Source organism: Pyrgilauda ruficollis, unplaced genomic scaffold (genome assembly GCF_017590135.1).
Source record: "Pyrgilauda ruficollis isolate IOZ18807 unplaced genomic scaffold, ASM1759013v1 scaffold3, whole genome shotgun sequence".
Taxonomy (NCBI): domain Eukaryota; kingdom Metazoa; phylum Chordata; class Aves; order Passeriformes; family Passeridae; genus Pyrgilauda; species Pyrgilauda ruficollis.
The window spans coordinates 22,251,920-22,264,983 of record NW_024524377.1 but is presented as its reverse complement, the minus strand read 5'-3'; the positions used below and the strand labels follow the sequence as shown (position 1 = coordinate 22,264,983).

The 13,064-nt window shown below is 40.3% G+C and overlaps 1 protein-coding gene across 7 annotated transcripts in view; it reads left to right on the top strand.

Moving 5' to 3' along the window:
* Nucleotides 1–13,064, top strand: part of PIKFYVE (phosphoinositide kinase, FYVE-type zinc finger containing) — a 62,782-nt gene that overhangs the window by 26,394 nt on the left and 23,324 nt on the right. For all 7 annotated transcript variants that reach the window (XM_041472980.1, XM_041472979.1, XM_041472978.1 and 4 more), the window contains 8 exons: nucleotides 3,803–3,865; nucleotides 5,110–5,239; nucleotides 5,579–5,759; nucleotides 7,082–7,156; nucleotides 7,806–7,913; nucleotides 8,676–8,816; nucleotides 9,469–9,595; nucleotides 10,856–12,042. In XM_041472980.1, the coding sequence (XP_041328914.1) occupies nucleotides 3,803–3,865; nucleotides 5,110–5,239; nucleotides 5,579–5,759; nucleotides 7,082–7,156; nucleotides 7,806–7,913; nucleotides 8,676–8,816; nucleotides 9,469–9,595; nucleotides 10,856–12,042 (2,012 nt within the window). The remainder of the gene's footprint in view (nucleotides 1–3,802; nucleotides 3,866–5,109; nucleotides 5,240–5,578; nucleotides 5,760–7,081; nucleotides 7,157–7,805; nucleotides 7,914–8,675; nucleotides 8,817–9,468; nucleotides 9,596–10,855; nucleotides 12,043–13,064) is intronic.

Below are 13,064 nucleotides of genomic sequence, written 5' to 3'. Positions count from 1 at the left end.
TGAATTTGCAGCTGTAGCAGGTTTCTTTACCAGTTTGTGATGACAGTAAAGCAGGAAATAGTCACTTTGGCTCTGCCAAATGTTAAAGGACTTGTAGGGTGTTTGTCTGGTTTCAGACATATTTCACTCTTTATCTCTTTATACAAGGAGCAGTACATTATGAAGGGGAAATGTAAGAGAGCCTCTCGCTCTTGGAAACTGTTGACCAAATCAAGGCTGCTCAGAGCCAGAACTCTTGTGAGTTCTTGTGAGAAAGTTTTTAATAGTGGAGAGCTCAGAGAAGATCAGCGGAAAAGGCAAGTGATGAGGGGACTGAAAAGAGAAAGACTTCTGCCTTTGAGTTGTGTATGCTGGCAGCACTCTGTCTTTAGTGAATCTCTGCTGGTGTTTGGTATATGTTCCTAAAACATGTGGTCTCTTAACCAAGTTATTCTGTAGGAGTGTAATTGGCAGTAGAAAGCTGGCAACAATTTCTTCCAAGAGAATGGATTTCCCTTGAGGGGATAGTACCAATTATAGGCCCAGAACTGGGATAGGGTGGAATTGTCATGGACGTGCACTGTGGATAGATAGGTATCCTGCAGCTTTGTGAAAAATCTGTATCTGCAAATACAGAGAAGTTAGTGAACCTTTTTTATTTTGTTTGTATTTATAATTCCTGGCATGAGAATCTCTAGAGAAAAGACCTAACCAGGGAGCAACAAATTAAAATGAATGACAATACCTTGAATAGCAAGAAACACTTCTTGGCAATAGACAGACTGAAACTTTGTGGGTAGAGAGGAGGGACAAAACCCTACAGCGAATGCTGCAGTGCTTAAGGTAGTGAAATACATGACTACTAAAACTTCGTCCTGTAAATATTAAAGTCAGAGGCTTTATTATATAAAGTTAATATGAAGATTTTCACCTTGTTTTTCTGATTATCCTGGCTATATTCAACAAAAGATGCCAGAATATCCCAGTGATTAGACAGCCAAAACTGGATAGATAAGCATTTGTGTAAAATGGGTAGTTATTTTAAGGGCAGAGTTCTATAGTTAATCAGTGACATGAGGTGTTTGCCGCTGTCAGCATCAGTAACTTCCCTCTGACTGTTATGGGCACACTTATTTAGCTTGATTATGTTGGAGTTGTTTCTTGTCCTTAGACTGGGTGACAGTGACTTGACTTCCTTTGAAATAATGAAGTGAAACTGAAGATCCCACCTTCCTTTTGAAGCTGTAATTTAGTTTCCTTAGGACTGTGTAAATCCCAGTAATTGCATTGTGGGGAGAACTGCCAATAGAAAACATCAAGTGCTGGAAGTTCAGGTCAGCTTTGATCTAAGCTATTCAGGGGTTTTTCTAATGATTAAGGGATATGCAATTTCCCAGTCACAGAGGTCAGCTGCTTTGAAGCAAGGGCCATGATGTATCCACCAGCTGTGATTTAGCACAGAGTGGTTTGTATATACTCTAATGGCAGAACCTGTGGTGTTGCAGGCTGACTAACGTCTGGTGTGTTTCCATGAAATTTGGGTGACTCCAAGTTAGCTGAGAATAGTGACTCATTTATAATATCATCTGCCTAAAGACATAGTATGTATCAGGAAGGGAAACAAAGTAAGATTATTTTCTGCATTTAAATTGGGAGAAGAGATGACATGATCAATTTTATATATGGGGTTTAGTTGCTATTTTTGAAGAGATACAGTTAACAATATGTGAAATTCTATTTTATAAACATCTTTCCAGACAGATATCCTTGATCATGGTACCAGGTATTTTGAGTATTTTTGATGATTGAAAGTATTTAGGAGGGGGAAAGAGAAGATGATTTGAGTAACCATATGCAGTTCCTTTTTAGTGTTGCTTGCCAAGGCTCATTGTGCTGTTGCCAGGAGCCAGTGTGGTTCTTCTTTTGCGAAGGTACTTGGGTTTTCAGGTTATAAAATAAGCTACAGGAACATTTCCCTATACCCCTTCCTCATTTTGTGGAGCATGATGCATGTAGGAATGATGTGAGGTAAGAAATGTGCATGTTACGCACCCTAAACCATCTCAGACTCACACTTACGAGTGTGTTATCTGTCTGGGCTAAGAAGGGGTATGGTATCTTACCTTGTCAGGAACTTCCCCTGGGAAACAATCAGACGTGAGGTTATGGGAGATGAAGTTGTATTGAAAAGAATAATAGAGTGGTTTGGGTTGTAAGGGACCTTAAAGATCACCTAGATGAATGAACCTAGATCATTGCAAATCTAGAAGTGACTTGGAGGTGCTACCTGTGTCTGTCCAGAGCATAACTCAGGTTAAGTTAGGTTTCAGCTGGGGTTAATTTGTGCTTTGGCTGTGCCAGTCAGGGGTCTGTGCCAGACCTAATTTAAGTGTGTTTACAGTAAGAGCTGATGCCCTGAGGCTGTTGCAAGATGGAGAGGGATGGGGGTGCTAGTATACATGCTCTTGTGTAGGTAGAGCATGACATGACTTTCTCTAGATAGTCAGTGAGTGAGTGAATGGTGAGGGTGGGCCAGCTTTTATCAAGCAGTAGTTTATTGTAATGCTGAACTCTTAAACTAAGCAAGAGATGAAAGGAATCTCAAATAACCAGGAATCTACAAAGGAGGCTTGTAACTTCTCTTGGGTACACTTTTCCTCTATTGAGTATCTATTTGCAAACAAGCTCAGATATTTAAAATGGTGGCATGAAAGCTGTCTCCTGAGTGCTGTTGCTCAGAGCCTTGTGATTGTTTATGTTCTGTCAGCTTTCTGTTGGTGTCTGAAAGCAGCCTGGCTTTGTATTCTGTTTGTGATGGGTCTGGAGCATTGTCAGGAAAGATGATAAAGGCTTGGCTTTGGGCTTCAGGTAGTTGTGCTGTATAAGCAGCTGGGCTACTGCTCTTGTTTTCTCATTGTAGAATCCCTTTTTGTATAAGTGAGGAGCCAACTAAAGTCACAAAAAGTAATGGCTTCTGGAGAAAACAAGCTTTTGTAACCAGTCAGCATGAAAGATTAAGATCTTGCAAGCTAAATGAGGGTAGCAGGTGGAGCTTCATCCTATTTCACAGATATCACAGAATGTTCTGAGTTGAAGGGACCCATCAAATCCAACTTTTTAGGTGAATGGTGCATACAGGGATTGAATCCAAAACCTTGGCATTATTAGCACCAGGCTATAACTATATTTCCAATGTGTAAAGTGATTTGTCTCTTGCTCTGCTTTGTTTCTGGGAGTCCATCTCTGTCAGCATGGATTCCTCAAAACACTTTGAACTGTTCTGGACTTGAGACTTTCAGCTCTTGAAAGGCAGGCTGTCTTCTTGTTTTTGCACTGTATACGATAAACCTTATGGCTGATCTCTCCCTCAGTCTGTGATGGTTCAATGGAGTGGGTGACCACAATGGTTTCTGAAGCTGCATTTTTAGACCTGAGTGAGGAGGCCATTGCCATGGTGTCTGGTCACATCTTAACACATTTGTATTCAGGTCTAGAAAAGGATGGTCCGTGTCAGTTGGAAAAGTGCACTCTTAGTTCAGTCTTGGCTCATGTCTACTTTGTTTGTTTTGTTTCTTCATATTAATAAGCACTGTTTTCTTGTCATCGTAGAATTGTTTGATAGAACAAGAATGAGAGGATATTCTTGTCTTAACCACTCACCAAGCTGTTGCTAAATTGGTGACTAAACACTTGGATGAGTAATGCTGCTTCTTCTGGTGTGGGCGTGTACATTGTAATTATATGGCCACACCAGTGTAACCTGTCTTTTTTTTTTTTTTTTTGTTTTTGTCTCCACCTATATCCCTCTTCTCTCTTCTTTCAGAGTACTTGAATCCTGAAAACGGAGGGCAGCAGATGTTCTCTATAAGTGACGCTTTTATTAAAGGTAAGGAAAAACTTCAAATGCTGCTGTTGTGTGCTTTTTAATATAATGATGGAAATTCCTTGATACTCCTTAAAGAGAGCACTGACCCTTTCAAAATATTTACTCAACAGTAAATCTGAACTTATTTATGGCAAAACAGATGTATAAACTATACTGGCTTTTTTTGAATGCACTTTCAAGCTTAAATTTCTTTTACTTCTCAGATTCCTGCATTCAAAAAGACTAAAGTAAAGCTTTTACTTTTTTAAAAAAATGAGTGTAAGTGGCAAGTTTGTTCACAGTTTCTCCACCAACAAATTTACGTAACTGATTTTAACTTCCTGTGCAAGCAAATGAAGATGTGATACAATGAATTGCACTGCTTCTACAGAGTAGCTTAAAGCTTCTTCTCTTAAATCTTTCTGGGTTTCTTGTCATCACTACTTCTGAAATGAAAGGCCATTACATGCACCTATGAGTTTGTAAACCCACATGCTTTCCAGTATCAGGGCCAGATGCACTTGTGGGCTTTTTTTTTTCTTCCCAGTTAATGCTATTGATTTTGGTGCCCTCATAAGAGGAGAAAATAAGGGAGAAGCCCCAGTGTCTGTCTAGCCTGAAAAATAAAGTCTTGGATTAAATTGGTGTTTAGTTTTTAATTGAGCTTTTGCAGAACAAAGGGGGAAATCAATGAAATTTCTGTTAATCTTCTACACAGCTAATTTTGTGCATGGAGCACCTGGAGGAAGTTAATTGTTGTTTTTTAGGAGACTTTTTCTTCAGTAGTCCTCCTTGGATTGCTATTGTCTAAAGATTTTGATTAATAGTGAGGAGTTTTAAGCTTCATCTCTGAAGGCTTACATACTTGCTTGATGAACATTTATACACTACCAGTATAAATGACTTATAATATAGTCAGCCATTATGTCAATGTGGAAGTTTATAATTTGCCTCTATAATATCATAATAACCATGCAGGAAATAACCTAGTAACTCTTTCAAAGCACGGACTGTGGTGAAGTAACCTCTAATTTTGGTACTCAGAACAGAGAGCAGTTCTAAGGAATTACTACACAATATAGTAATTGAAAGTGTCAGTCCCCCTCAAACTGAGGACCATGATATCTATCTTAAACTCAGTACTTACTCAGTACTTACTGGGACTTACGTCTTAGTAAATTCTTTCCTTTTTGAAGCAGCCTTTCAGAAAGACACAAGCATTCAACTGTGACCTTCCATTAACAACGTTTGTTTGTGTCTTGCAGAGTCGTTATTCAACAGGAGGGTGGAGGAGAAGTCCAAAGAGCTCTTGTTCACACCCCTAGGCTGGCACCACAGCAATCTGGATCTGCTGAGAGAAGAGAATGGGGAGAAACAAGCCATGGAAAGGCTGCTGTAAGAAATGTAGAAAAAGGAATTTGTATATCTTGAGTAACAATTTCTGAAGCCCCTCTATTCCACCAACTTTCAGTGGGACTTGAGCTACAGTAGGCAATACAAGGAAATAATTTGCATTAAGAACACAGCATTTTTACATATATTTTGCTGTTTTTTTTTTTTAATCTTGTGATGTTTATATATAGAGTACAGGACCAAAGCTGACTGTAGAACATTCTAGGTAGCTTTTGCTTCAGAGGACTTCTGCATTGTAAATGTTAGGAAATTTACTTCAGCTAATCACTGCACTGTATTTTTATATTTTATAATGAGAAATCTATTTTGCCTTTTTTATAGGTCTGCTAATCACAACCACATGATGGCGCTGCTTCAGCAGCTTCTATACAATGAGTCCCTGTCACTGTCCTGGAGGGATATTATTGTGCCCGTGGTCTGCCAGGTAGTTCAGACGGTACGGCCAGATGTCAAGAAGAGAGATGATGACATGGATATCCGCCAGTTTGTCCACATCAAAAAAGTAAGTTTCAAGCAGTGGATGTAGGGAAACAAAAGGGTGCAGCTGTTGGCAGTGCACCTTGTTTGAAGAGAATAGTCCCCTTTCCACTGCCCCCAGCATATTCAGTACTGTAATTGAATGACTTGGCCTTTGGATAAGGTGGGGTTCTGGAAAAAGTTGCACAGAGGGAACTTGGCATGCTGTGAAAAGTGCTTTAATGTGCTGGGGCTGACCTCTTCTTTCAGGCTGTAGGCTGCAGAAGGTAGCAAAGAGTAACACCTCTGTAGTTACTTGGTTCATTTTTTGGTTTCTGCTTGTTTTGCTCTTGAATTGGAGATAAGTAGCTTGCAGGACATGGTGCAGCAATCTGTTTCCCTGTACCTATCCATTAGGGAGTATTCAACTCCTCCCGTGCCAAGTATGATGACTTTCTTCAAGAGCAAAACTTAATTGTTATGGAATGGTGTATCCAGTTCTGCCAGATGGCCCAGTGTTGACACTGTTGAGCTGTAAGTCTGGAGTTCTAGCATGCAAACTTCCTTCTGAGAGTCTGATGTGAAAATAACATCCAAGGAGTTAGTGTGATTGAGGACTGAAGATTTGGACTTAGTTTTCTTTGGCCAAATTCACCTCAGCAGTACTCTACTTGAAAGCCATATGAGATTTGAGGAGAACCTTCTGATTCTGGTAGTAGTTCTGTGGCATCGCTTCAGGCAGCACTTGTTCCTGCTTCTCCTGAAACTCCGGTTCAAAGAGCAGTTGTTCAGAGGTGAAAGCTCATCATAGCTGTCTGCTATTTTCACAGGCTGGTAATATGAATGTCCTCTGAAACACATTATTCAGAAACCTGCTTGATGCTGTTTATTATGCCTGGGATTGCCTGTGACTGCAGGCATACCAGTCAACTGTTTGATGTGTTCAATTGGTGGGAAGAGGTTTTTTTGATTTTCTTTCTTTCTTTTATATTTTTTCCTCCCTTTGCTTACAATTTTTTTGTTGTTAATAGAAATGGCATGTGCAAAGCTGTATGCTTCTCATAGCCTATCCAAATTAGGTTCCCTTGTCATGTGCTGAAGTATACTCATTTAACAAATAAGCATCTCTTGGGAAGGATGTAGAAATCCTAGAACTCAGTACTAGTTTTCGTGTTGTCCTGAGTTTGTCAGGCTTTAAAGGGAAAGACTTATGTGTCCAGCATGACTGTATCTGATCTTTCATCTGATAATTGCAGGTGTAGCTGAAGTTTGTACATCACCTGCAATAGGTTTCCTTTGTATTAGCTTTACTGCACTACAAGATGTGGGAGTGTATGACAGTTCTAAAAATGTTCTTTGCTTTGTTAGATCCCTGGTGGAAAGAAATTTGACTCCATGGTGGTGAATGGGTTTGTTTGCACTAAGAATGTTGCGCACAAAAAGGTAATGCAGCTTGATTAATCTTATTGTAATGTATGCTGTGGAAACAAGGGTGCTCTGACTTGCTTTTTGTGCCAGGAAGCTTCTCTCACCACCTTGGAGGTTTGTGAGCTTTCTCTGCTTTGAGCCCCCAAAAGAATGGCTTTTAAAGCACTTATTTTCCAAGCTGTTTTGTTTTCTGGCCCAGAGATTTTGGGGGAGAAACTCTCCTCATGCATGTATAGAAAAACTTTCCATCCCTACCACAGCATGAGGCATCTAATAATTATCCCAACTTTTAGGCAGAAAAAGGCATTTGTTGTTCTGACTTACAGTAGTGTAGTAAAATGGGTCTCTAAGGCAGGAGGGCAAGATAGAAGTGAGCTGCATGACTCAAGTGTATGAAGACTTTGGGGCCCTTAGCAGGGACTGGAAATCCTCTCTAGCATTGCTTGCTTATGGAGAGTACCTGTGAAATTCCGAAGACTGGGTGTAACAACTTCAGAAGAAGGAAGAATGTGTAGTTGGGTATAAAGCGGGGGATAGCTGAGACACTTTAAAGGGAGGTGAGGGTAGCAGGGACCAATCCTGGGAAGTCTGTCTCTTTTTCTTTTGTACTTCTTCCTCTCCGGGTATTTGTATTTTTGTTGTAACTATTTTGTGTCTTTTCTAGATGAACTCTTGCTTAAAAAATCCTAGAATTCTTCTGCTAAAATGCTCAATTGAGTACCTCTATCGAGAAGAAACAAAGTTTACCTGCATAGAGCCTATAGTACTTCAGGTGAGCATATGCTTTTGTTCTTGGTTAAAATAGCACCAACAAAACCATGACCAGTGCAAATTTTTTCAGTGTGTAAGGTGAAGTTGAATGAGTGAGATTGCATAGAAAAGGAAGAACTTTCCTCTTCTAATAAGCTAGCTAAGAGAACTGCTGCAGTAAATGTAGTATAAACTTGAAGCCTTGCACTGAGGGTTTTTGTCTTCAAGTTACATGTCCTGAGAACATGTGAGCTTTTGATTCTCACAGTGTAGCATTTTAGAAAACTTTTATTTTTATTGAGACCTTCTGAACTGTACATTCCTTATACAGTATTAGAGCTAGATAAGGTTTAGGTGTGTGAAGAAATATTTGAAAAGTTGATGTAGGTTAGGGTTAGGTCACACCCATGTTATTTTCGGTCAGGCTTGAAAAAATGGAACAACCACCAACCTAATGGAGTGATGAGCTAGAAAATGTCACTTTGGAACAGGTGCCCTGCCCCTGTGAGTAGGGATGTGCCTTAAATATGAAAACACTGAAATACACAGATCTTTTCTTTATGAAATGCTTATAAAATATTACTGATAAACTAGTGTTGTGCTGGGGGAATAGGAAGATATTCACAATGGACTACTAATAGTGTTTTCAGGATAGCTGTTTTCCCTGTTTTATAGGAGAGGACAGTATATAAATCAAGTGAAAAGGAATATTGAGCATTAAAGTGGGTTTATTTTCCAGATGGGTTTGCAGTCGTTCACTGCTATACTTTGTTCCTGTCTGCAGGAAAGGGAGTTCTTGAAGAACTATGTACAGCGGATAGTTGATGTTCAGCCCAATTTGGTCCTTGTTGAAAAGACTGTGTCCAGAATTGCCCAGGACATGCTCTTAGAGCATGGTATCACTCTGGTCATCAACGTCAAGCCGGTGAGCATTTCTGATCAGAGTTAGACTTGGCCTTGTCATAGATTTCTAATGACTCCTTGTAGCAAACTCCCTGGAGATAGCCAAGAGTTGTCTTATTTTCTTCTCTAACCAAATGTTCTCTTCCAAGAAGGTAAGACAGGTGAATCTGTAGAGTTACTTTTTCCTCAGGTCTTCACAGCTATTGTGCTGTGTCCTTGTTTGATGGGTCCTTGTACCCTGGTTTAGTTCTAGTTGACTTTGATATCCATTTATAGCAAATTATGTGTGGGTCCTCAGCTATTTCCAGAGAGCCTCTGTCCCTGTGAGGCAGGGTACAGACAGCCAAACAGAGAGTAGCTGTGGGAGTTGGCTGAGCTCCTGGCAGAGCCAGAATTATGCTGACTGCACTGCACCTCCTGGAGGTATCTGGATCTAGTCAAGTGAGAAGTTCTAGGCAGGGTACAATCTCACCAGAATTATTTATCCAACTGTGTTTCTAAGATTCTTGTATATTGTGGATGTTGGATTGTGGGATTGAGTTTAACTGAGAGTTTGCATCTCAGTGAGAGATTTTATACATTGCACTGGTGTTTTTTGGTTTGTTAAGAGCAAGACAAGGATGCAAGTGTCCTCTTTGCATTGTAGATTCTTATAATTCTTTCCAATTTTACAGCAAGTGTTAGACCGGGTAAGTCGAATGACCCAGGGCGACTTAGTGATGTCAATGGATCAACTGTTGACCAAACCACAGCTGGGGACCTGTCATAAATTTTATATGCAAGTTTTTCAGTTGCCCAATGGTGAGTAAAACTTGATGTGCCTTAGCCTATGTCTGTGAAAGGATGAATGCTTTGCTCCTTTTTAAAGAGATTTGAACTGTTGGCTTCCTTGTGTGATCATGTATAATCCTACTCATTTTATTTCTGTTACTTGCTGGAACTACAGTGAACTGCCTGTAGAGAAAAGTATGATCTTATTAAGAAAAGACACTCTATAGATTTTAATTAGACTGATTTCTTTCTTCCAAGCTGTTTTTTCTCTTCCCACATGCTGTAGTTTGTCTAGTCCAACTTCCTGTTCAAAACAGGAAGGATTAATTTCAATGCTGCATCAGATTTCTTAGGGTTTTGTCAGCCAACTCTTGAAAATATTGCAGAGTAGAGATTTTGTAGTCTGTCTGGGCACCATCCTCACTGTAAAGAATTTTTCTGCATTGAAGTAAAAGAATCACAAAACAGCCTGTGTTGGAAGGGAGTTCAAAAGATTATCTGGTCCTACCTTAACAAATCCAATCAAAATTTGCCTTGTTGCAAGTTGTGCACACTTCTCCATGTCTAGTTATTGTGCACCTTTAAGAAAGGTTCCTTTTTCTCTCTAACTCCCCTAGGCAATGGGAGTCTACAAAGGAAGGAAGAAATGCTGCTTGACAGGTTACCAGTGGTGCTGGCACACATGAATGCTGTGGATGAAGATCTTCGTGGAGATGCAGTCTTTGCATCTCTTCATAGAATCATAGAAAGGTTTTGGTTGGAAGGGGCCTTAAAAATCATTTAGTTCTAACTTGTCTGCCATGGCAGGAACTAGACCTTCCCCTAGACCAAGTTGCTCCAAGTTCAGTCAAATCTGTCCTTGAACAATTTCCTTTCCACTTCCTCATTGCCCCTTCCAGCCTTTAATTGCCCTCAGAGTGTCATAGGCTTTTGAGTTGTAAGGATGAGCAAATGTGCCTGGAAGGGAAGTGATTCTTTTGCCCACTGATGCAGAGTCTACAGTGGTCTTATAATACTCTGTTTATAAGACCACTGAGTGGTCAGAGTGTTCCATATGGCCTTCACTTTGACTTCTTGATGGCCTGTTTTATAGAACAGGAGAAGATTTATAGCAAATGTTTTGTTGTTTATTTTTTTTTTCTTGCTAAAATAAGTTAGTACAGTAATATGAATTTCTGCAGCTACCAATGTTACTTGCTCTTAGTCTCCTTTACAGTCTCTTGGGTGAGTGAGGTATCTAAAAGCAGATGAACTATAGCTGTCATCCTAACTCCCATGTTTTATTTCTAGATCAGACAAAACCCCTGATGTTCTTCGAAGGGTGTCCCCAGCACCTGGGTTGCACTATCAAGTTGTGTGGTGCTGCAGAGTACGAGCTGGCTCGTGTGAAGGAGATCCTGATCTTCATGGTCTGTGTGGCTTATCATTCCCAGCTGGAAATCTCATTTCTTATGGATGAGTTTGCCATGCCCCCTACTCTCACCAAAAACACTTCCTTTCACTCCCTTATTGAGGAGCCAGGAGATGAAAATGAACAACAGAACCTCTTCAATGGTGAGGACTTCAGCACAGCAGTCAAAGACATTGAATTATCCTCTGAAAAGCTGCCTGTAATCTCTGAATCAGTGTCCTCTGATGAGGTCAGTTTGCCTGAACCAAGAAGCATATTTGACAGAGGTGACCAAGAGAACAGTCAGCTGGAAATGGTGTCCTCCAAGCAGCAAGAGCACCACAAAGCGGAGTCACCATTTGCAGTGCTCAGCCCTGTACCTCATGCAATACCTGAAACATCCCCACTGCCCCTCCATGGCATGGACCAGCACTTGGCCACTCTGGATGACCAGGCACTAGAGCCTCTTCCACAGGCAGATGATTTACAGGAGTCCAAGAGTCAGATGAGAGTCTTCAGAGACCCTCTCCAGGATGATACTGGTTTATATGTCACGGAAGAGGTAACTTCGTCTGAGGATCGTCTCAAAACTTACTCTGCAGCATTTAAGCAGGAGTTGAAAGATGTAATTCTCTGCATTTCTCCAGTGCTGATGTTCCGTGAACCATTTCTTTTGACTGAAAAAGGCATGAGATGCCCTGCCCGGGAATACTTTCCCGAACAAGTTTATTGGTCTCCTCTCCTCAACAAGGAATACAAGGAGTTGGAGAGCAGAAGGAAGAAGCAATTGTTGCGGGATTTCTCTGGACTACAAGGGAGGAATGGGAGTATCCAAGCCAAGGCTATCCAAATCTTACCTTCTCATGAGTTGGTTAACACTAGAATAGCAGAACATCTACGTGATAGCCAGAGCTTAGCCAGAATGCTGGCTGACTATCGGGCCAGAGGAGGTAGGATACTACAGAAAAGCACAGATCCTTTTGCCCAAAATAAGGATGTGTCTAGTGTCCCTACTGGAAAAACTGGGAACAGAACTGAAGAGGAGGAGAAGGGACTGGCTCAGAGTGAATCCTCTTGGTCTCATAGGGTAAGATTGAGTTGTGCTGCTCAAAATTCAAGTTACATCAGTTTCTCATGGTATACAGAAGGTGTAGGGACTCATATTAAACCAGAGGGGATGTGTTTTTGTCTGTTTCTTTCTGTTTGATTATGGTTTTTGTGGTTTTGTTTTGTTTTTTTGACTGGCCATAACTCCATTTTAGATTGCAGTGCTCTGCAGTCAATTAGAACAAGAGACTGCAAAATTTCTCTGAGAAATGCACAAAGTCAGCCCAGAATCAGTTTTGCCTGTTTGACTGGGCTGTACCTGATTTTTGAAAATGAGTCCATGAAGAGGGAGCAAACCTTAAGAAGTTTCTTAAACTGACCTTTCTTGCTCCTTGTATTTGGTTATTTGTAGAAATGTACTTGAATTTTCAGAGGGCTTTATGTCATAGAAACAGCAGTAGGCTGTAATTACATTAAAGTACTTGATTGATTGTAAAAGTTTGGGTGGTCTGAAGAAAAGCGAGAATCACATAATGGAGCGAAAGGAATCTTCTTTGAAATTTCAAAGCAGGGGGTATGTGTTTGTAATAAAAATATTTAAAGTTTTGGTAAACTGCCATGAAACTAACCAACTTGTATCTGAGGAAAAGAATCTTGAGATCTTGAATTGTGATCTGTTTAGGAAAAATGTCTATGAACAAGAGTAGCAGAATTGATCTGTTGAAACAGTCAACATTTTGGTCCCTGAGCCAATGAGCCCTTGTGTTCATGAGCAGAAGTCGCTTTTTAATTGGCACTTCAATGTAGATCTCTGTAGCTTCACAGGCCATAATCTTACAAACTCTAAGAGTAGCCCTTGTTTTGGATCAGACTGGCTGATGCTGTTTTAAATTTACTCAGTGATCAAAGACAAGTATTTGGTAACATCATAGTTTTGCAGGGTGTGGTGGTACATCTCTTCCCAGAGAATAGAAAGATGGAAATCTTTCTATAGCCTGAATGAGTAACTGGAGTATAATATATTGGCAGAGTTTTGAATCTAAGATGTCCTACATCATACAG